Genomic DNA, 21,972 nt, shown 5'->3' with positions numbered 1-21,972 from the left:
ACTTTGTTCTGAAACAGGTTAATTACACTGGTTCAGTCGGTTGGAACATGGTGCTGGCCATATAAATAGAATTACTAGAATTGTGGATTTGATTTTGTTATGGGCCTCATATACAGAGTATTTGTGTATTGGTGTGTTCGGATGAGAGTCTGCTAAATTAAAATATGACTATATTATAACATGATCATTAAATGGGGAGAAGGGCATCACATGAATCATTAATAATGTACTAATTACTAAAAAATTACAGTATATAAATGACCTTTGGGAACAACCTTTGCTATGAAAATGAAATGAGAAGAAATAGACCACAACACTACGCACTGCATACTGACAGAACAGTGGACAGCGGACTGCTGAATTACTTCCTGTATTAGCAGAATCCAAGAGCAATTTAGCACAACCTACTATCATAGAACAGAATGACAGAACTGCAGTGAAGCAACTCAATCTAAACCTGGAAATGTTTAAATCAAGTTTATTCACTATAATTCATGAGTTGGCTTTGTATCAGAATCAGGGGTTTTAGAACAAGGCCGGAACAAAATCCTGCACACCCAACAGTCATGCTCACAAATGTTATATCCACGGTATTTCCACAGACAGCGTTCAACACAATGTGTGGCTATGAGGCCCAGAGTATGGAGCGGAGTTCGACAGGGGGCAAGCGTGTACACCGCTGGCTGCCTGGATAAGGTTGTGTGGTGGGGGAGACAGAACCTCTTCTTAATGGGGGGGGGGGATTACTGTGGGTCTGCTCTGCTTAGAGGTAAGACATGGCTCAGTAGTTCACATTTGAATTCGATTGGGGAAAAACATGTTTAGTTTGCTTGGCTGGATATCCTAAACATAGTCGATCCCGGAGAAGTGCAGATCAGACAAGTGCAAATCCCTTTTCAGTGAAATAGAAGTCCCAATTTAAATATATTTGTTTTTACTTGCTCTGGATGTCTTTATGCCCCAGTTAAGGCAACAATGTCATTTTCAAGTCATTAGGAATCAAGTGTATGCAGGACCAGTAAGAAGATGGCACATACAAATATACAATTATACCATGTAGATTTTTAGTGAATTGTCAGCTGCAGAGGGGCCATAAAAAAACACAATTAGATTAGCTCTCCAATAATATATTTAATCACATTTCAAGATATAAGTTCAGTTGAGAACAAGCAGAAACCCATAGGAAGCTACACAAGTCACAGAGAACAGGAAGGCAATGCTTGACATTGGAAAAGCTCTAACGAGCTAGTGTTCACGGAGTGGATGAACATGTTGATTAAAACGTTGCATGAAATCGTGTTAGCAAAGAGCCTGGAGAAAAATAATACAGACTCTAAAAAGACATGGGAACAAGTCTTGTGTTTCTTTAAGGACACTTAAAATAATCATGACCATGAAAAAGCATATCATTTAAATATGTATTTGTGTTTTGCATGTGTGTGTTTTTTATGTAATATGTTGGTTATGTTAAAGATGAATTTTTGGGGGGAAATTGTCGCTACAAAAAAAGAAAGGCAATGCTCTCTAAATAAACAGAAAGACGTGCTTTCAAACTGACTTGAAAATATGAGTGATTGTACAGCATGTTTGTAGAATGCCCAACCTTATTTCTCATCATGTACCAAGTTTTTGTGTCTTTTTCTTGCAAGCCGTGTATAAAGAAGGTCCAAAAGAGGGGAAAACAAGATGGTGGAAGAGAGCCTTCCTTCACTAGAGAAAGACTAGACAGCAATGTTTGGTGCGTGTTTCCTGGGACTTCAATAATAAATGAGAGAGCCCTCCTTTTGATCCACTGGAGTTGTTTAGCAACAACTTTGAACAGAAGTAGTCTGTACGCACAGCGAATCTCTGTACTTTAATGTCAAAAGATTGTTCAAGAGAGCGCCGGAGGGCAAAGACATTAACTATTTAATATATGATTTCCAACAACAGGAAATGTCAGATTATTTTATTTTAGCATTCTACAAAATAAGAACAGAGTGTACAAAACATCAGGAACACCTTCCTAATATTGAGACACACCCCCTTTTGCCTCAGAACAGCCTCAATTTGTCGAGGCATGGACTCCACAAGGTGTCGAAATCATTCCACAGGGAATGGCCCATGTTGACTCCAATGCTTCCCACAGTTGTGTCAAAGTTGGCTGGATGTCCTTTGGGTGGTGGACCATTCTCGATACACACAGGAAACGTTGCAGTTCTTGACCCCCTCACACAAGTGAGCTTGGCACCTACTTCCATACCCCGTTCAAAGGCAAGACAATCTTTTGTTTTGCCCATTCACCCTCAATGGCACACATACACAATCCATGTCTCAATTGTCTCAAGGCTTAAAAATCCTTATATAACCGCTCTCCTCCCCTTCATCTACACTGATTTAAGTGTTTGAAGGAACATTTTATGGTTTGTGCTTTTCTAAGAACCAATGTGACAGATTGATCGTGCCTGGGAGGTATCCTCACAATCAGTATAAGCAATTTGGCAGTATGCCCAGAACATTGCTTTGAGAACTGATAGGGGTATCTCGGTTTTAAGGTCTTAGCTTGGCGAGAAGAAGCCTTGTGAGGTATTGGTTGGTCGCATGCATGAACCAAACGTTAATGATGAATTAATTATGAATAAGCTAAATCATGCAAATACAACTATAAGAGAACTAACGGGATTGCCCCGGCAGATCTCCCGACCAACATGTACTATTGTGCATTAAGTTGGTTGGAACCTCTCCAGCTTACTGATAATAAAGAATGAGTAATTAAATGTTTGACTGAGTCCCTGGTGGTAATTTCCATGATAAGTGGATTTAGCAAGTGACATCAATAAGGAATCATAACTTTCACCTGGATTAACCTGGTCAGTCTATGTCATGGAAGGAGCAGGTGTTCCTAATGTTTTGTACACTAAGTGTACATGTGTGCTTTGTACAGCTACTAGCCCTTAAATGTTCTGCATATTGATGCTTTTATACATAATCACAGCATTTTGTAACAGTTTGTATATTTGTCATCTCTACGTGTCATGTGATGAACATGTGCGAACACAAATTCCTACATTTCACAGAATGTTTTATAATAAGTAATATGGATAGCTGATTTAAAGCAAGTGAACTGAGCTGACAGACAGCCCCTATTTTCATATAATTCAGTGAGGGAAACTGAAGTCAACTTACTGTATACAGAAGCAGCACACCTTAGAACCGTATATGACACTAGATCTCTACAATTGACACTATGTCTGTTATGTTATGTCAGTTTCCTTACAACAGTTGGCATGAGTGAGAGGGTTTGCTCTTGAGCATCAGGGCCATGAAGTTAAACTGAGCAGGATTGTACTCAGGGATCTCTGTGATGACGCTGTGAGGGCTGTCTGCACTCTTCTGCCGGGACGTGACCCTGTAGTGTGCGTTGACGTTCCGGAGTGGGTTGTATTCCGGACAGACGCCATCCGGACAGCGGAATCCTTCCTTGATGACGTAGCCCAGCTGAGAGATTGCCACAAAGCCATTCCTGTAGGTCAACATTTTGGTGACAGGAGCGTAGACGTACTGGACGAATAACAGACTCCCTGGGACAAAAAAAATGATACACAATATGTAGTGTTCATTTGTGTATACCAATATGGGTTTGATATATGGTTTGAAATAGTAGCGAGCAACATTTATTTCTAATAGTATTAAACAAACAATGTAAAATTCTCAAAAAAAACCTCAAATGTAGTGAGCACATACCACTAGCAACATCCCAGACTTTAATAGTTCTATCCTGTGAGCCAGTGAAGACGTGCTTGTCACTCTCAGAGAACGCTGCACAAAGAACCCCTTCAAACAAGAACCCCTGTATTTCAAAAGGTACAAACACATTTATGTCAATGAGTCAATCTGAGGTGTGTCTGAAAAATAGATTCTCCCTGACTAGACCGTTGACCTTTAACTTGACCTTGTACTCCATGGTGTGATCCAGCACCAGGGGGGTCAGCCCCCACAACCTCTGCACGGCGTCCTCTGAGCCCACTAGGGCGTGCGTCCCCCAGTTGCTGGTCGTCACGCAGTTGACCCTGCTGCGGTGGCCATCCAGGGTGGCGGTTGAGGCGGACTTGAAGTCGTACATGGTGACCTTATATTAATAAGGAGACAGGACACAATGCTAGCTTCAGCAACATCTTTACTAAGTTAAAACAAAATATCTTGTAGGCCTACAGAGCATTATGGGTAACGTTGGCCAATGATGCTACAGACCTCCCCGCAGGCCGTTCCGTACAGCAGCCTACAGTCTGGGAGCAGGGCCATGGAGGAGACGGGCGAGTGGAGCAGGGAGAGGGCAAACTTCGCGGAGGGCCCCTCCACGCTGGGGAAACTGTCCCTGGCCGTGATCTCGAACAGACATACTGAGTCCTCGTAGGCCACGGCCATGTGCTTCTCCTGGCCGCCAATGGCCATGCAGCGCACCGTGGGCAGGGTCTCAGGAGGTGGGATGCACAGGGTCTCTTTGGGGAAGGCTAGGGGGTAGATGAGGACCGTGCCAGTCGTGAGGCCACAGAAGAGGAGTTTCTTGTTCTGGGCCAGCTCTAGGCAACACACCTCAGCAGAGACGGCCATGGTGTCAGTGGAAGAGCCTGAGACAAACAGGAGAGAGATTCTCTTTAACAGGCCCCCATTGTCAAATACAAGCAAATATTCTCCATGTTGCATGTGGATATTGAAAACATACAATGAGACATGTCCGTTAGCCCCTCTAGGTCCACATTATACATTCACATTTGTAACATTACTTCTTATTCTTTCTCTATGATAAATACAGTGGGGAGAACAAGTATTTGATACACTGCCGATTCTACAGGTTTTCCTACTAATAAAGCATGTAGACGTCTGTAATTTTTATCATAGGTACACTTCTTGCTTTTCTTTTCTTTTTTTACCCCTTTTTCTCCCCAATTTCGTGGTATCCAATTGTTAGTAGCTACTATCTTTTCTCATCGCTACAACTCCCGTACGGGCTCGGGAGAGACGAAGGTTGAAAGTCATGCGTCCTCCGATACACAAACCAACCAAGCCGCACTGCTTCTTAACACAGCGCGCATCCAACCCGGAAGCCAGCCGCACCAATGTGTCAGAGGAAACACTGTGCCCCTGGCAACCTTGGTTAGCGTGCACTGCACCAGGCCCGCCACAGGAGTCGCTGGTGCGCGATGAGACAAGGACATCCCTACCGGCCAAACCCTCCTTAACCCGGACGACGCTAGGCCAATTGTGCGTCGCCCCACGGACCTCCCGGTCGCGGCTGGTTACGATAGTCTGGGTGCGAACCCAGAGTCTCTGGTGGCACAGCTGGCGCTGCAGTACAGCGCCCTTAACCACTGCGCCACCCGGGAGGCCTATCATAGGTACACTTCAACTGTGAGAGACGGAATCTAAAACAAAAATCAAAAAAAATCACATTGTATGATTTTTAAGTAATTAATTTGTATTTTATTGCATGAAATAAATATTTGATCACCTCCCAACCAGTAAGAATTCCGGCTCTCACAGACCTGTTAGTTTTTCTTTAAGAAGCCCTCCTGTTCTCCACTCATTACCTGTATTAACTGCACCTGTTTGAACTCGTTACCTGTATAAAAGACATCTGTCCACACACTCAATCAAACAGACTCCAACCTCTCCACAATGGCCAAGACCAGAGAGCTGTGTAAGGACATCAGGGATAAAATTGTAGACCTGCACAAGGATGGGATGGGCTACAGGACAATAGGCAAGCAGCTTGGTGAGAAGGCAACAACTGTTTGCGCAATTATTAGAAGATGGAAGAAGTTCAAGATGACGGTCAATCACCCTCGGTCTGGGGCTCCATGCAAGATCTCATCTCTTGGGGCATCAATGGTCATAAGGAAGGTGAGGGATCAGCCCAGAACTACACGGCAGGACCTGGTCAATGACCTCAACAGAGCTGGGACCACAGTCTCGAAGAAAACCATTAGTAACACACTACGCCGTCATGGATTAAAATCCTGCAACGCACGCAAAGTCCCCCTGCTCAAGCCAGCTCATGTCCAGGCCCGTCTGAAGTTTGCCAATGACCATCTGGATGATCCAGAGGAGGAATGGGAGAAGGTCATGTGGTCTGATGAGACAAAAATAGCTTTTTGGACTAAACTCCACACGCCGTGTTTGGAGGAAGAAGAAGGATGAGTACAACCCCAGAACACTATCCCAACCGTGAAGCATGGAGGTGGAAACATCGTTCTTTGGGGATGCTTTTCTGCAAAGGGGACAGGACGACTGCACCGTATTGAGAGGAGGATGGATGGGGCCATGTATTGCGAGATCTTGGCCAACAACCTCCTTCCCTCAGTAAGAGCCTTGAAGATGGGTCGTGGCTGGGTCTTCCAGCATGACAACGACCCAAAACACACAGCCACACAACTAAGGAGTGGCTCCGTAAGAAGCATCTCAAGGTCCTGGAGTAGCCTAGCCAGTCTCCAGACCTGAACCCAATAGAAAATCTTTGGAGGGAGCTGAAAGTCCGTATTGCCCAGTGACAGCCCCGAAACCTGAAGGATCTGGAGAAGGTCTGTATGGAGGAGTGGGCCAAAATCCCTACTGCAGTGTGTGCAAACCTGGTCAAGAACTTCAGGAAACATATGATCTCTGTAATTGCAAACAAAGGTTTCTGTGCCAAATATTAAGTCCTGCTTTTCTGATGTATCAAATACTTATGTCATGCAATAAAATGCAAATTAATTACTTAAAAATCATACAATGTGATTTCCGGATTTTTGTTTTTTGTTTTAGATTGTCTCACAGTTGAAGTGTACCTATGATAAAAATTACAGACCTCTACATGCTTTGTAAGTGGGAAAACCTACAAAAATCATCAGTGTATCAAATACTTGTTCTCTCCACTGTATATCCCTATGAACTTTTACTTGACAATTTTCAAGTAGGTCATATTTTTCACCCAAACATAAGGTGCACATATGTATTTTTACCTGTGTGACAATTCCATGTAATCACTTCTTTCTGGCCTACGTTTCTAACATAGTACACCGTGTCACCATCTTTAGTGAGGGCAACCTGAGGGCACCCGGCTGGAATACAGCAATTGTGTCTCTGCTGAGGGTTGTTGGGTGAGGGCAGATGCCACAGCTTCAGGTAGTAGGCTGAGGAGGAGGCGGAGATGACAGTGCCCTCATACAGAGCCAGAGTGGTGACAGGGGCATCCATGCCAAGGAAACAGTCAAGGAGGTTTCCCGTGGTCATAGACCACACCTGTAAAAAGCAGAGCGGATCAATGTTAGCCTGGTCCCAGATCTGTTTGTGCTGTCTTGCCAACTAGTAAGTGCCGGGAGCATCGGTTCGTGTCAAGAACTGCAACGCTACTGTGTTTTTCAAGTTCAACAGTTTCCCGTGTGTATCACGAATGATCCACCACCCAAAGACATCCAGCCAACTTCACACAACTGTGGGAAGCATTGGCAGTGCAACTCAATACACTCAGTGTATATTTGGGGCACAATTTAGAAACGTAGGATATCAGAAGGCCACATTATCTAGGGATGTTTCATCAAAGTTGTAGCTATACCAATAACAATGGCAGTTGGCAAAAACACACAAACAGATCTGGGATCAAGACAAGACATTTGGATCAAAGTTCGTCATTGGGAACAAGTGACTTCTTTGAATAAGCCCAGTATGTGACTTGTCATCTATATCCTCTATATTGCCATCTATATCAATGCCATCTATTATCAGTAATAATCAATAACTAAAGTACAGTCTAGAAACAAGTTGTATACAAGTGCATCATTTTCATGGGTACCAATTAACCAATACTGACCCGTATAGTCTGGTCCTCAGAGCCCGAGACGACCACTCTGTTGTCGCTTGACACACAGGCACACAACACCGTGTCCTCGTGGTGCAGATCCAGGAAGCTCTGGACACAGTCTGACTCTCTATGGAAAAGGACCAGTGTCCTCTCACAGCCTGTAATGATATGACTGTATATAATATTACTGTATACTGTATATAATAGTCATTTGCCAGACACTTTTCCAGTTAGCACATTCAGTATATGTGGCCTAGCCTGGTCCCAGATATGTTTGTGCGGTCTTGCTAATTCCTATAGTCAAGAAGTCAGCAAGACAACATGAACTGATTTAGGACCAGGCTATACAGTGCACTCGGAGAGTATTCAAACCAATTGATTTTTTCCACATTTTGTTATGTTACAGCCTTATTCTAAAATGGATTAAATATGTTTTTTTCCTCATCAATCTACACACAACACCCCATAATGACAAAGCAAAAACGGTTTTTTTTAGAAATTTTTGCTGATTTATAAAAAAAACAGAAATAACTTATTTACATAAGTATTCAGACCCTTTGCTATGAGACTCGAAATTGAGCTCAAGTGCATCCTGTTTCCATTGATCATCCTTGAGAAGTTTCTACAACTTGATTGGAGTCCACCTGTGGTAAATTAAATTAATTGGACATGACTTGGAAAGGCACACACCTGTCTATATCAGATCCCACAGCTGACAGTGCATGTCAGAGCAAAAACCAGGCCATGAGGTCGAAGGAATTGTCCGTAGAGCTCCGAGACAGGATTGTGTCAAGGCGCAGGTCTTGGAAGGGTACCCAAACATGTCTGCAGCTTTGAAGGGTCCCCAGGAACACAGCGACCTCCATCATTCTTAATTGGAAGAAGCTTGGAACCACCAAGACTCTTCCTAGAGCTGTCTGCCCAGCCAAACTGAGCAATCGGGGGAGAAGGGCCTTGGTCAGTGAGATGACCAAGAACCTGATGATCAATCTGAAAGAGCTCCAGAGTTCCTCTGTGGAAATGGGAGAACCTTTCAGAAGGACAACCATCTCTGCAACATTCAGGCCTTTATGGTAGATTGGCTATGGTAGATTGGCCAGACAGAAGCCACTCCTCAGTAAAAGGCACGTTTGCCAAAAAGCACCTAAAGGACACTGACCATGAGAAACAATATTCTCTGGTCTGATGAAACCAAGATTGAACTCTTCGGCCTGAATACCCAGTGTCATGTCTGGAGGAAACCTGGCACCATCCCTACGGTGAAGCATGGTGGTGGCAGCATCATGTTGTGGGGATGTTTTTCAGCAGCAGGGACTGGGAGACTAGTTACGATCAAGGGAAAGATGAATGGAGCAAAGTACAGAGAGATCCTCGATGGAAACCTGCTCCAACCTTCCAACAGGACAACGACCCTAAGCACACAGCCACACATTTACAAAAAACTGTTTTTGTTTTGTCATTATGGTGTATTGTGTGTAGATCGATGAGGGGGAAAAAACTATTTAAATCAATTTTAGAATAAGGCTGTATTGTATCAAAATGTGGAATAAGTAAAGGGGTCTGAATACTTACCGAATGCACTGTATGTGGCCCATATGGGAATGAAACTCTACTCCAACCCCCTGAACCATAGAGACACAGAGGTAGGCTACATAGTGTCAATGCCATTCATGGGGTTCCTCCTAAGGTCCTCCTGTACTGTAGTACTGCTACCTGCCAAAAGTATCCTTTCGTCATCTGAGGCGGAGAGGAAGGTTGCACAGACTGGAAGCTCTGTGACTGTCTGTCTCAGAGTCCACTGTGACTCTCTGCCCTGTACCGTGCTGGAAACCTACAAATGACAGATGGTCGAACAGAATGCAATGAGAAACCAATTATGCCATTAAAATCAGAAATACAGTCTATCTCATAGGAAATTGAATCATCCTCCTCCAGGACATGTTTCGACAATCTGTACCTGATAGAGGAAGCCCTCCTTGGATGCTATAAGTAGTCGGCCATTTCTTTGCAGTGTAAGGGTTGCCGTCAGCGTCAAACTATGTGAAGATTTTTCCAAATGTATCTGCGCTGTCTTGTCCTCGGCGGATGGGTGGGAAAATGTGACAAGTCCTCCGTCTGAGAGGGAGACGACCATTCCATTCAAAAATCCCAGAATAATGGAGACACCGGTATCTTTGACTTGGAATAGTAGTTCTGTTGTGTTAAGATGCCATACTTTCACCTGCAGGTAAAGCAGAAGCGTTACAGATGATAATATTCTTGGGGAGTACATACTGTAAATATAAACAAGGTTGGTTAACAGAATGATTGAAAAGGTGCATTTGAAGGAAAACTCCTCAAAGAAAATGTATTTGATAGATGACAATTAAGCCCTTCACATGTATGTCATACCTGGCCTCCAGAGTGGGTGAAGACAAGCGCCCTCTCCTCAGACACATGGATGTGTGTGGTGGAAGGTAAGGAGTTAATGGACACCGCCTCCTGGGTACAGTACAGCTGCCTTCCACTCAGCAGGCTCCACTTCCTCAGACTCCCGTCAGCAGCCAATGAGAGACAGTGAGCGCCGCTGTCAATCACTCTCACTGATAGCACCTTAGCTGAAGAGCATAAATAAGTAGACACACAGAGAAAGAATTTGCTAGAATAACCAGAATGTGGATACGCTTGACAGTGATTAATTACAAACTCAAATACCTTTCCTTAGAAATACACGCACACACACACCCTCACCTGTGTGTCCCACTAAGGTTTGGATGACCTCTAGATCATTGAGGTCCCAGGCAATCACCTTCCCGTCCTCTGAGCCTGCCAGCAGGATCCCTCTCTCTGGGCAAATATCCAGAGCTGTGACCCCTTCAGACAGACAAGACAAGAAGCTGTCCTTAAGCACAGATGTAAGATCAGCTTACCCATGCCATATCCTAACTTTAACCATTGGAGATGTGAAATACAGACTGACATTAGATCAGCATCTGGTGGCTACTTCATCCTACTCCTGGGCTCAATTTGCAATGAACAGGCAAATCCTGCACTATGTGTACAAACCTTTCTGGAAACCAGCAAGCGTTGTCTTTAGCGCTCCCCCTGGAGGCTGGAGGAAGGTGCACTTGGGGACAAGGATGGGGTCGGGACAGCACGAGAGCCAGTCGTGACACTGGCAGCAGAGTCGTCCTATCAGTGAAGGGTACATCTCAGCGAAGGTGTGGAGCCTGGCCAAGACCTCTGTGTAGAAGAGGGGGGGGTCTTTGGAGAGGAAACATAGTATTAGAACGGAGTGAGACAGTGTGAAGAGAAGGCTCTCCTGATACAGTATCACCCAACCACCCACCCATCCAAGTATAATGTCAATGTTTCTGATTCCAAGCCAGAGGGACGAGAGTCAACAATAACCTACCCTACTGTTAGCACTCATTCTCTTTTGATCAATGATTTTTTTTGTTTGTTGTTGCATCGCTCGTAAATATGTGAAATAGTGATCCAGCTACTTTACCTGAAACCGGGCAGATTTAAACCCAACAGAACGTGCATTAATTGAACATGTAACACTCAACTACGATACCACCCCCCTGACCCATCTGACCCCCCTGACCCATCTGACCCATCTGTCCATCTAGAAAGTCCAGGGTGGGCTTGAGGAGAATGAAAGTTTCTCGGATCAGTTGAGTCTCGGGGCAGTCCATGAGCTTGGTGCAGAGGGTCAGGTCCTCAATGACACTGGCCACGCCACAGGTCAGGGTCTTACAGTACAGCCACTCACTACTGCCTGTGGGGCAAAGAGTCACAGCTTAAAGGTTAGACTTCGTAATATGACATCATCATACACAGTAAGACAACTTCCTGACATCAACAATAAGAGAATTCAAATCAGCCAAGCCTGTCTGCCAGTATTGGCTCTTCCCACCATTGACTTTTGCACTGTGGCCTTACCTATAACCTCCTGGCGCAGCTCCTCCCAGAGGCCTGCGTGGAGGAGGTGGTAGGGCAGCTCCTGCAGCTTTTTGACATTTGCCACTCCTTCAGCGAACCACAGAGGCTGAGGGGGCACCTTGGCAACATGCCAGGGGAGAGAGAGGACAGGTGTACGTTAATGATTTAACACGACACAACTAACCCGCGGAAACATTTTCACTATGGAAACACGTCCGGTTAGCTTCAAGGTAGTATCAAAAGCAACCGTCCATTTCATTAAATGAAAAACATGTCCTCTTGTGCATCTCTATCAATTGTTCTTCCTTAGTTTCAGTTCTTATTTACTGTGATATTTTTTTGTGTATTGTGCTCCCTCTAAAAAAAGGCTCTGAGGGTCAGAGACCTTTATCCAGCTCAAATGGACCACACACACACAGCACAGAACGTTGAACTACTATTCATCTGCCATTTGTTCGTGGAAGTCTGTTTTAGTTGACCACCCTGGTGGACGTCTGACTGCAGACATGTTCGCGTGATTCAACCTGTAAAATCCGTTTGCACTTGGTTTGCAAATCATGGCCGTCACTCTTTTGAGGTGCTAAGGCCTTGTTTGCGTGGCGCTACAGAGGGCAGTGCGGACAGCTCAGTACATCACTGGGGCCGAGCTCCCTGCCATCCTGGACCTCTACATCAGGCGGTGTAAAAAGAAGGCCAGGAAAATTGTTAATGATTCCAGCCACTCAAGCCATCGACTGTTTTCTCTGCTTCCGCACGGCAAGCGGTACCGGTGCATCAAGTCTGACACCAACAGGCTCCTGAACAGCTTCTGTCCCCCAAGCAATAAGGCTGCTAAATAGCTAACAAAATGGCTACAAGGACTATCTAAGTTGACCCTTGTATTTTACACTGTAATGACTAGAGGAGTACACCGATTATTATTGAAAACACATCTAAGGGTTCTTTGGAGGTGCCATTCTATGTCATCATAGGAAACTGAACTGAAATCCCATCATTCTGTTACCTTGCGGTCAGCGTCCAATGTGGTCGTCAGTGGGGGTAGGAGGACAGCTTTGACTCGGCCTTGGCTCCAGCTACCCAAGAAGTACTCAGCAAGGATCCTGTGTCTGTCAGCCTGCTGCTCTGACCTCTGGTACCTCTCTCGCACAGTTTCAGTCAACAGCCTATTACCATATTAAATTGCACAGACAAAGTACAGGATTGGAAGTTCTGCCATAAGCAGAACAACACAAGAAGTATTGACTACTACTGGACTGGAAGCATGCTCAATGGAAAATCTACATTATTAAAATAGATTTTTAGCAAAAACAATTGACTTAATCTGGGTTTGGAACCCCAGCCCCTAAACCTATTTGGCTGAGATATATAGAGAGGATCCTTACTTGTGGTGGAAGTCGAGCACCGTGACGCCATTGGCCTGTCCCTCCACGAGTAGTTCTCCCAAGTCGTGCCTGAGTCGCACCCACAGTAGAGGGGGGAGGCGGATGAGGGAGTGGTTGGGGGGAAGCCAGTACTGGTAGACTTCAGCCAGGACATTGTCATCAAGGGACAAGATATCACGCAGCTCTGCCTCTGATAGACTACCCCTGGAGAACAGAATGAGTAATAATCATTTGGAAAAGAAATCATTATAAATAGAAGGATGGATTTTTCCATTTCTAACCCCAATGTATGATAAGGGGGGAGGAATACGGCAGCTTTCGATCTGGGAATTTGTCATGTGGATTGTCTGTAGGTTAAAGTATGACTCTGGCTTGATATTCCAGTGGTCTATTGATTGAAATATCAATGTTGTATTGTCGGTAAATGCACCAGATGTGTGTGGGCGTGTGGATGTGTGTCACAGGTGGCTGGTGGCCCCTTAATTGTGGAGGATGTGCTCATAATAATGTCTAGAATGGAAAAAAATGGAATCAAACACATCAAACACATGTGTTTGATACCATTCCATTCACTCCATTCCAGCTATTATGAGCCGTCCTCCCCTCACAAGCCTCCTGTGGACTGTGTATCTGTGTGTGTACACGAACACCTCACCTAGCAGAAACGATATATCCCAAAGCTGCGCCAACCAGTTGCTTCCCATGCCTCTCCTCAAGGGCCTGGAGTAGCTGTGACATCACTTCCTGTGCACTACTGCTCAGGGCCAGGTCAGTCACGGGTGTATAGGACGCCCATCGCCTGGCCATGTCCAGCAGTAGCTTCAGATGCAGAGGATTTCCACTCAGCTGAAAGCTACACAGTACCACTTCACACTGTTCTGGAGTCAGGCTTCGTTGCGCTTCCCTCATGTAGGCATTCATGATCTCTCTACCCTGGTCACATGATAGGGGTTCTACTTCAAAGAAATGTCCCGGCACCTCGACTGTTCTCCGAAGGTTAGCCAAAACTGGAGAGCCTGTATCTGCAGTGGACACCACCAAATGGACATTGGGGGGGATGTCTTTGGGTAGCCAGTGGAGGTTCTGGCCCTGGGTGGCTGAGGACAATTGGTCCAAGGAGTCTAGTATCAGAAGAAGTGTGTCTCCTCGCTCCGACACCTCAGCTAGAAGGCCATGGAAGAACCTTACCAGGTCCTCACTCGTGTGTGCTGTTATTGGGGTGGGAGGTGACAAACTGAACACAGAGCAGATCTGGAAACAGACACTCTGGAGGACACGGCCCAGGTCGGAGCTCTCTGCCGATGTCCCCAGCAACCTGAGCACCACCACAGCCCTGGGGTCCAGGAGGCCACGCATCTCCTGTGCCAGCTTGCAGAGCAGCGTTGTCTTGCCCACACCTGGTGGCCCATGCACCACCAGGGGCGTGTGGCGGGTGTTGGTGTGCTCCCACATGGCCAGGCAGATCTTCCCAAGGAGCCCCTCCCTGCCGCAAAATACGCCTGAACACTTCCCGGCACTCAAAGCCATGTGGTGACTAAGCTCCTGGAGCAGCCAACCTTTGTCCTCTTCCCCCTTCCTCTGACTTGCATCTCCTCCTCTTGCCCCATTCGTCCTCACTTCACCAGCCTCCACTGACGAACCAGCACCAACTCTCCTGGCAATGCAGGCCTTCGTCTGGGACACGAGCTGCTCGCAGAGGCTCTCCAGGTACTGGGCATGCTCCTTGCAGCTGGGCTCGATGGCTCCCTTGCACAACTCCACACTGTGCAGGTTGAGCATGCCCGGTGAGGCAGAGAAGAGACGCGACTTGAGGCCCGAGAGGAGTTCCTGAGCCTCGGTATCCAGCAGGCCATCAGCCGTCACATCCATGTACTGGGCCAGCCGCTTCGGGCCGTCCTTCTTACGCAAGTGAGGTAGCTCCCGCACGAAGAGGATGGCGGAGGGCTCGCTCTCGTCCCCATCTGGAATTCGCAGACCCTCCTCTATCTCATGCTCCGCCACTATGGAGGAGGGAGAACACCAGAAAATGGGTTGATTGGTTCTACAAAATGTGGATTTTCTACAATAAGTTACAGCTAATGAGCAAATAAGCTACCAAGTCATTGCGAATAAATAATAGTTTAAGTGGAAATGTAACTAGAAAGCCACCAAGACTGAATCTAGCGACACTTGTCTACACATCACAATGCAGAACATAACAGGTTTTTAGCTTGATCCTATTCTAACATGACTGGTCCAAGACATTGGCAAGCTCTGACCAGATTTGAAGAACTGGTGTTTTTGTTCAACCGTTATATCCCCGTCTTTTTCAGCCTGCACGGCCGCAGTGCGTAGGAGCTGCAATAATCGAGCCTCTGTGTAGCGCCAGGAAATGACACTGTCATCCTGCAGCAACCTTCTCTCAGGCTGAAGGTCATTGTAGTGGGGCAACAGAGTTGTGATTGGCTGAAGAACGTAGACAGGCGGAACAGCATTGTTGTCTTTCCTGAACCATTGGTGGAGAAGCCCAACCTGGTCCTGTGGTAGCTTGGACAGCAGCACCTCAAATTGTTTTCCTGGGAGTACACGGGGGATAGGGCGGTGGCCATACCGGTTCCCCAGTAGAGCCTTGAGAACAAGGGAGACATATCAAATCAAATTAAATTAAAACACATAACACCTCGCTGGAATTATATATTTCAAGAACCATTGAATTCAAGGAAAAGAAGAGCTAATTAACATTTGTGCAGGGTTCTCCAACTCCTGTCCTGGCAAGCTAGTAGGTGTGCAGGTTTTTGATCCAGCACAGCAGACAGCACTTACATCCCACTGGGTACACTGGTTGAATCAACATTGTTTGCGCATCATTTCAATGGAATTACATTCAACCAACGTGGAACAAACGTTGGGATACAGGTATCAAATGATCCATCTTCAGTCTGAGCCACAGTTATTTCATGTCATGGGTTAGAAGAAAAGCCTGTAGCTCTCCAGGTTTGGAGTTGGACCCCTGTGCTAGAGGAACAGTATGAACAACACTTACAATGAAACTTGGTCCTACGGATATTTTCCTGCAAGCCTCGATTTCCTGAAGACACAGTTCTGTGGTCATGTGGTCCACAGCAATTGCATCCTGGAGACCCCATCTCATATCCACAACCTTCAGGGATAAAGAACTAAATACAGAAGTTCCTCCAACAACACTAACATCACACTTCTCCGAATAATGATCTCCGAATTCATATGAAATTAGAATTAATTGACATGTGTCTGATGGCGGCCCATAATGTACTGCTACTCACCTCAAACACTAAGCCCAGACTCTGACAAAAAGCTTGAAGTTCAGGATAGGTTTTGTCCAATAAGGCATTCCTTTCACTGCTCATATCTGCCAACGGTCACATCAGGTCAGAAAACACACAGTGTTACCCAAAACTTAAACACAAGGCTATTCGCCGAAAGATTACAAATTAGCAGGGGCCCAACTTTCACTGGGGACAGGACCCCACATTCTGAAATTGCATTTTTGTCGCCCCCCCCCCCCCAGTTTACTTGGAATGTGATACAAAACGAGGCAACGGTGTGCTTCAGGACCATGCAGACACCTCTGAGCGGTCGGGTAGGTTGTTACGTCCTCCCAACTTCTAAAACCAAAGTTGCGCCCCTACAAATTCGGGATATGATTCTTTCAAAACAGATACAATGGCTGGGCCGTTGTAGTGATGATGTAGCATCTGCTAAATAAGGAATAATCACATCTCTGATAAATTCAGTTGCAGCCAAATATATTGTCACCCTTGCACTTTTCTTAAATAATTCACTATTTCTTTTAAAATAAGTTGCCATCGAAAAAAACTGTCTCCACATCTTGTTATTGGATTTTCAACATTGCAGAACCAATTGTATTTTTGTAAACTTAAGTTTTAATTTAGAAAATAAAGACAAATGCATGGACAAAGTTATTGGCACTCCGGAGCTTGGTTGCACAGCCTTTGGCCTAGATAACTGCCAACCAAATGCTTTTATGGAGCTACTAATGAGCTTGCTGCAACATTCTACTGACATATTTCCCCACTTTCAGCAGCAAAGTTCTTTAATTCTTCAATGTTTGAGGGACACCCTCCAACTACTGTTTTCAGCTCTCACCATAAGTTATGGATGTGATACGTCTTCGAAATAAGGGTGTGGCTATGATTCGTAAATTGAAAGCAGACCACTACCTGAAATCTACATCAGGTAATTTAAATAATCCATCCAAATTTTGGCAAGTAGTGAATGGTTCGGAGTGCAAAAAAGATACACAAGCTTCCAAAACAATTGTTGGAAGACACACAGATTGTAACTGAGAGAATCTCCACTCTGACAGCATTTTCTAGATGCAGGCAGTTTATTTGAGAAGATCAAGGTATAATTGAGCCCCCTATGAATTTACCTGACATCCCTGTGCTCTCCATCGCCAGGTTCCCTTTTCATCCTTCTGTTTCAGAAGTGTGTAAAGCCCTGGAAATAAATTGATAGAAAAAAAATCCCCTGGCCCTGATGATCTAGACCCCAGTTTCCTACACCTAGCTGCAGGCATCATTGCTCCCCCTTAGCATGTATTTTTAACCTTACGCTTGATGTTAAGGAAATCTGGCTTTTGTACTGCCTCTCCTGAAAGGTGGAGATCATTCGCTACTTGATAACTATCGACCCATATAAAAATTGTCTGCACTGTCTAAGGTACTGGCGTCTTTAGTAGGCAGCTGAAGGCCTACCTCCAAGAAAATAACATCTTAAATGGAATGCAATCAGGCTTAGATCTGGCCACAGCACTGATTCAGCAACATTGAAGGTTTTAAATGACATCCACTGTGCTCTTGACAAGTTACATTGTGTGTCTTTATTAATTTGTCGAAGGCATTTGACACTGTGGACCATACTGTGTTAGTGCAAAGGTTAAAATGTTGTGGAATTACTGGTCATGGTCTAGATTGTGTACGATTTGATAGGGAATTTATAAACCAATGTGTAATGGTGGATGGTTGTAAATCCAAAGAGTCCAAAGAGTTGCGCTCAGGTGTTCTACAAGGTTCTATTTTTGGCCCACTGTTGTTCATTTTGTATATCAACAACATTGGGGATTATATTGAAACAGCAGATGTTCATTTTTATGCAGATGCTACTGTTCTTTATTCAAGTGGTAGTAGTTTACCTTAAGCTTTTGAAAATGCCCAAAGAGCATTTATCATCATGTATGATTTATCTGTATGATTTAAAGCTGGTTCTGAATTCAGGTAAAACAAAATGCCTGGTATTTTCAAATGCCGGGCATGTTTACAAATGTCATTGCTATATTGGCTGGGAATACTATAGAGCAAGTCAAAGTGTACAAACATTTGGGTGTGTGGGCTGATGACAAGCTGAGCTTCACTGTTCATGTGGAGAACTTGATAAGGAAGCTCAAGCTGAGAATAGTTTTTTTTTTTTACCGGCATAAGGGTTGTTTTTCTCTGGAGGCCAAGAAGGAGCTGGTACTATGTACATTACACACAGATTTAGATTTTAATGTTATATATATATATATATATATAAAAAACATTAAAATCTAAATATATATATAAAAAACATTAAAATCTAAATATATATATATATATTTATTTATTTATTTATTAGTGGGGCAAAAAAGTATTTAGTCAGCCACCAATTGTGCATTTTCTCCCACTTAAAAGGATGAGAGAGGCCTGTAATTTTCATCATAGGTACACTTCAACTATGACAGACAAAATGAGAGAAAAAAAATCCAGAAAATCACATTGTAGGAATTTTAATGAATTTATTTGCAAGTTATGGTGGAAAATAAGTATTTGGTCACCTACAAACAAGCAAGATTTCTGGCTCTCACAGACCTGTAACTATTTCTTTAAGAGGCTCCTCTGTCCTCCACTCGTTACCTGTATTAATGGCACCTGTTTGAACTTGTTATCAGTATAAAAGACACCTAACCACAACCTCAAACAGTCACTCCACTATGGCCAAGACCAAAGAGCTGTCAAAGGACACCAGAAACAAAATTGTAGACCTGCACCAGGCTGGGAAGACTGAATCTGCAATAGGTAAGCAGCTTGGTTTGAAGAAATCAACTGTGGGAGCAATTATTAGGAAATGGAAGACATACAAGACCACTGATAATCTCCCTCGATCTGGGGCTCCACACAAGATCTCACCCCGTGGGGTCAAAATGATCACAAGAACGGTGAGCAAAAATCCCAGAACCACACAGGAGGACCTAGTGAATGACCTGCAGAGAGCTGGGACCAAAGTAACAAAGCCTACCATCAGTAACACACTACGCCGCCAGGGACTCAAATCCTGCAGTGCCAGACGTGTCCCCCTGCTTTATCCAGGACATGTCCAGGCCCGTCTGAAGTTTGCTAGAGATCATTTGGATGATCCAGAAGAAGATTGGGAGAATGTCATATGGTCAGATGAAACCAAAATATAACTTTTTGGTAAAAACTCAACTCGTTGTGTTTGGAGGACAAAGAATGCTGAGTTGCATCCAAAGAACACCATACCTACTGTGAAGCATGGGGGTGGAAACATCATGCTTTGGGGCTGTTTTTCTTCAAAGGGACCAGGACGACTGATCCGTGTAAAGGAAAGAATGAATGGGGCCATGTATCATGAGATTTTGAGTGAAAACCTCCTTCCATCAGCAAGGGCAGTGAAGATGAAACGTGGCTGGGTCTTTCAGCATGACAATGATCCCAAACACACCGCCCAGGCAACGAAGGAGTGGCTTCGTAAAAAGCATTTCAAGGTCCTGGAGTGGCCTAGCCAGTCTCCAGATCTCAACCCCATAGAAAATCTTTGGAGGGAGTTGAAAGTCCGTGTTGCCCAGCAACAGCCCCAAAACGTCACTGCTCTAAAGGAGATCTGCATGGAGGAATGGGCCAAAATACCAGCAACAATGTGTGAAAACCTTGTGAAGACTTACAGAAAACGTTTGACCTCTGTCATTGCCAACAAAGGGTATATAACAAAGTATTGAGATTAACTTTTGTTATTGACCAAATACTTATTTTCCACCATAATTTGCAAATAAAATCATTAAAAATCCAACAATGTGATTTTCTGGAATTTTTTCTCTCATTTTGTCTGTCATAGTTGAAGTGTACCTATGATGAAAAATACAGGCCTCTCTCATCCTTTTAAGTGGGAGAACTTGCACAATTGGTGGCTGACTAAATACTTTTTTGCCCCACTGTATATATATGCAGGCCTCAACCACCACCCTGAGAGCACTTGATTCAGTATATCATGCGGTCCTCAGGTTCATTACAAATCAACAATGTCTTACACATCATTGTGATCTCTACAGCGCTGTTGGTTCGTCGTCATTGACCTTGCGTAGGCTTAAACATTGGTATACACTGATTTATAAGGTCATGTTGGGTAAGATACTATTTTCTCTGTTCTTTTTAATCAGGTCGGTAGATAAATATAAATTACGGTCCCATTCTCATTTGCTTTTATCAGTACCAAGAATTAGAACAGGTTTTGGTAGAAATAGTTACTCAGGTCCTGGCACTCTCTCCTGAACATTAAAACATATGATTATCTAGTCTTGTTGGTGGAGTTTATATGTAAATATCATAGAAGAGTGTAATTGTCTTTAGGACAACAGTTTTTTAGTCGAGACGTGTTTTTTTTAGCCTAACATGTAATTGTTGTACTGTATGTGTGTCTATAGTTTCGTTTCATGTTGTGACAGTGTATGCTTTGTTCCCCCTGCTACTATTGGATCAGGTCTCTCTTGAAAAAGAGATGTTATCTCAATGAGGAAAAAAAACAGTATAAATAAAAGGTCAAAATAATAAAATAATAATCATCATCCGGACTCTTCGATGGTCTCTCCGGAGCAGTCCCGTGTTTCATAATGAACCATCTCCAGGGTGCACACATCAAAAATGGTTCAAAGAGAGATGCTGGACTGTTCTGGTGTGGCCAGATCTGAAACACATCCCATAAATTATAGCAAGAGCTGAACACAGCAGTTGGTGGAGGGTACCCCTCAAATATGGAAGAATCCGTGGAAAGGTGCAGCAAGCTCATTGATGGCTACAAGAAGAGTTTGTCTGAAGTTATCTTGGCCAAAGGCTGTGCAACCAAATACAAGCTCCAGTGTGCCAATCATTTTGTCAATGCCGTGTGTCTTCATTTTCTATTTTAAGTTTACAAAAATAAAACTGGTTATGCAATGTTGAAAATCCAATAAGGTGTGGGGACCAAAGGTTTTCTTCAATTTCAACTTATTTTAGATGAAATAGGAAATTATTTATGTTCAAGGGTGCCAATATATTTGGCCGCAACTGTATATGCCTTGGCTGAGCCCATGTTACAATGAAAATACTGAACCCATACCATTATGAAAATACTGAGCCCAATGTGTCATCATGAAAATACACCCACCTGTAAATGTGGAGCTGACAAAGACTCGGACCACGTTGGACCTGAGCTTCAGTCCTTCAGTTGCCTGGCCTCTGAGAACCTCCATGAGAGCTCCTCTTGGCGATGCCATGGTCCTCCTCACCAAGCACTGTCCCAGGCTAAAACCTCCCTCTCATCTCACAATGACCCACAATAAGTGCTCAGCTTCCAAAAGTCATCAGAGAAGCATGTGAGCAGACTTATCTATTCTGACTGTAAGCATGTACTTGTGTTACAGTTTTTAGATCATTATTTAAGCATCCAATCCAATTGCCCCTTGTTCCTTGTGCTTCATGTTGCATAGTGAAATTAGATGCAAGATACATACCTGAATGTTTTTTCCCCCTCTCCCGTTGAATCCTATTTGTCATATCCTTGGAGATCAAGCTCTCCAAG

General features: G+C 44.3%; 1 protein-coding gene across 1 annotated transcript; it reads right to left on the bottom strand.

The window, feature by feature from the left end:
* Positions 1 to 1,142: 1,142 nt before the first annotated feature.
* On the bottom strand, positions 1,143 to 21,757 carry nwd1 (NACHT and WD repeat domain containing 1). Its single transcript, XM_064934844.1, has 20 exons — positions 21,559 to 21,757; positions 16,407 to 16,492; positions 16,148 to 16,264; positions 15,384 to 15,732; positions 13,781 to 15,125; positions 13,126 to 13,329; positions 12,747 to 12,906; positions 11,744 to 11,861; positions 11,415 to 11,579; positions 10,862 to 11,059; positions 10,547 to 10,669; positions 10,208 to 10,413; positions 9,774 to 10,037; positions 9,530 to 9,647; positions 7,826 to 7,974; positions 6,978 to 7,257; positions 4,231 to 4,607; positions 3,932 to 4,108; positions 3,724 to 3,829; positions 1,143 to 3,560 (listed from the first exon to the last, which is right to left on the bottom strand). Exons 1-20 carry the CDS (start codon positions 21,665 to 21,667, stop codon positions 3,253 to 3,255), a joined length of 4,959 nt encoding a protein of 1,652 aa, XP_064790916.1. The 5' UTR covers positions 21,668 to 21,757; the 3' UTR covers positions 1,143 to 3,252.
* Between the last annotated feature and the right edge of the window lie 215 nt (positions 21,758 to 21,972).

This window comes from Oncorhynchus masou, chromosome 24 (assembly GCF_036934945.1).
Source record: "Oncorhynchus masou masou isolate Uvic2021 chromosome 24, UVic_Omas_1.1, whole genome shotgun sequence".
NCBI lineage: Eukaryota > Metazoa > Chordata > Actinopteri > Salmoniformes > Salmonidae > Oncorhynchus > Oncorhynchus masou.
Note: the sequence above shows the minus strand (reverse complement) of the source record. Positions and strands in the feature narration are given on the sequence as shown.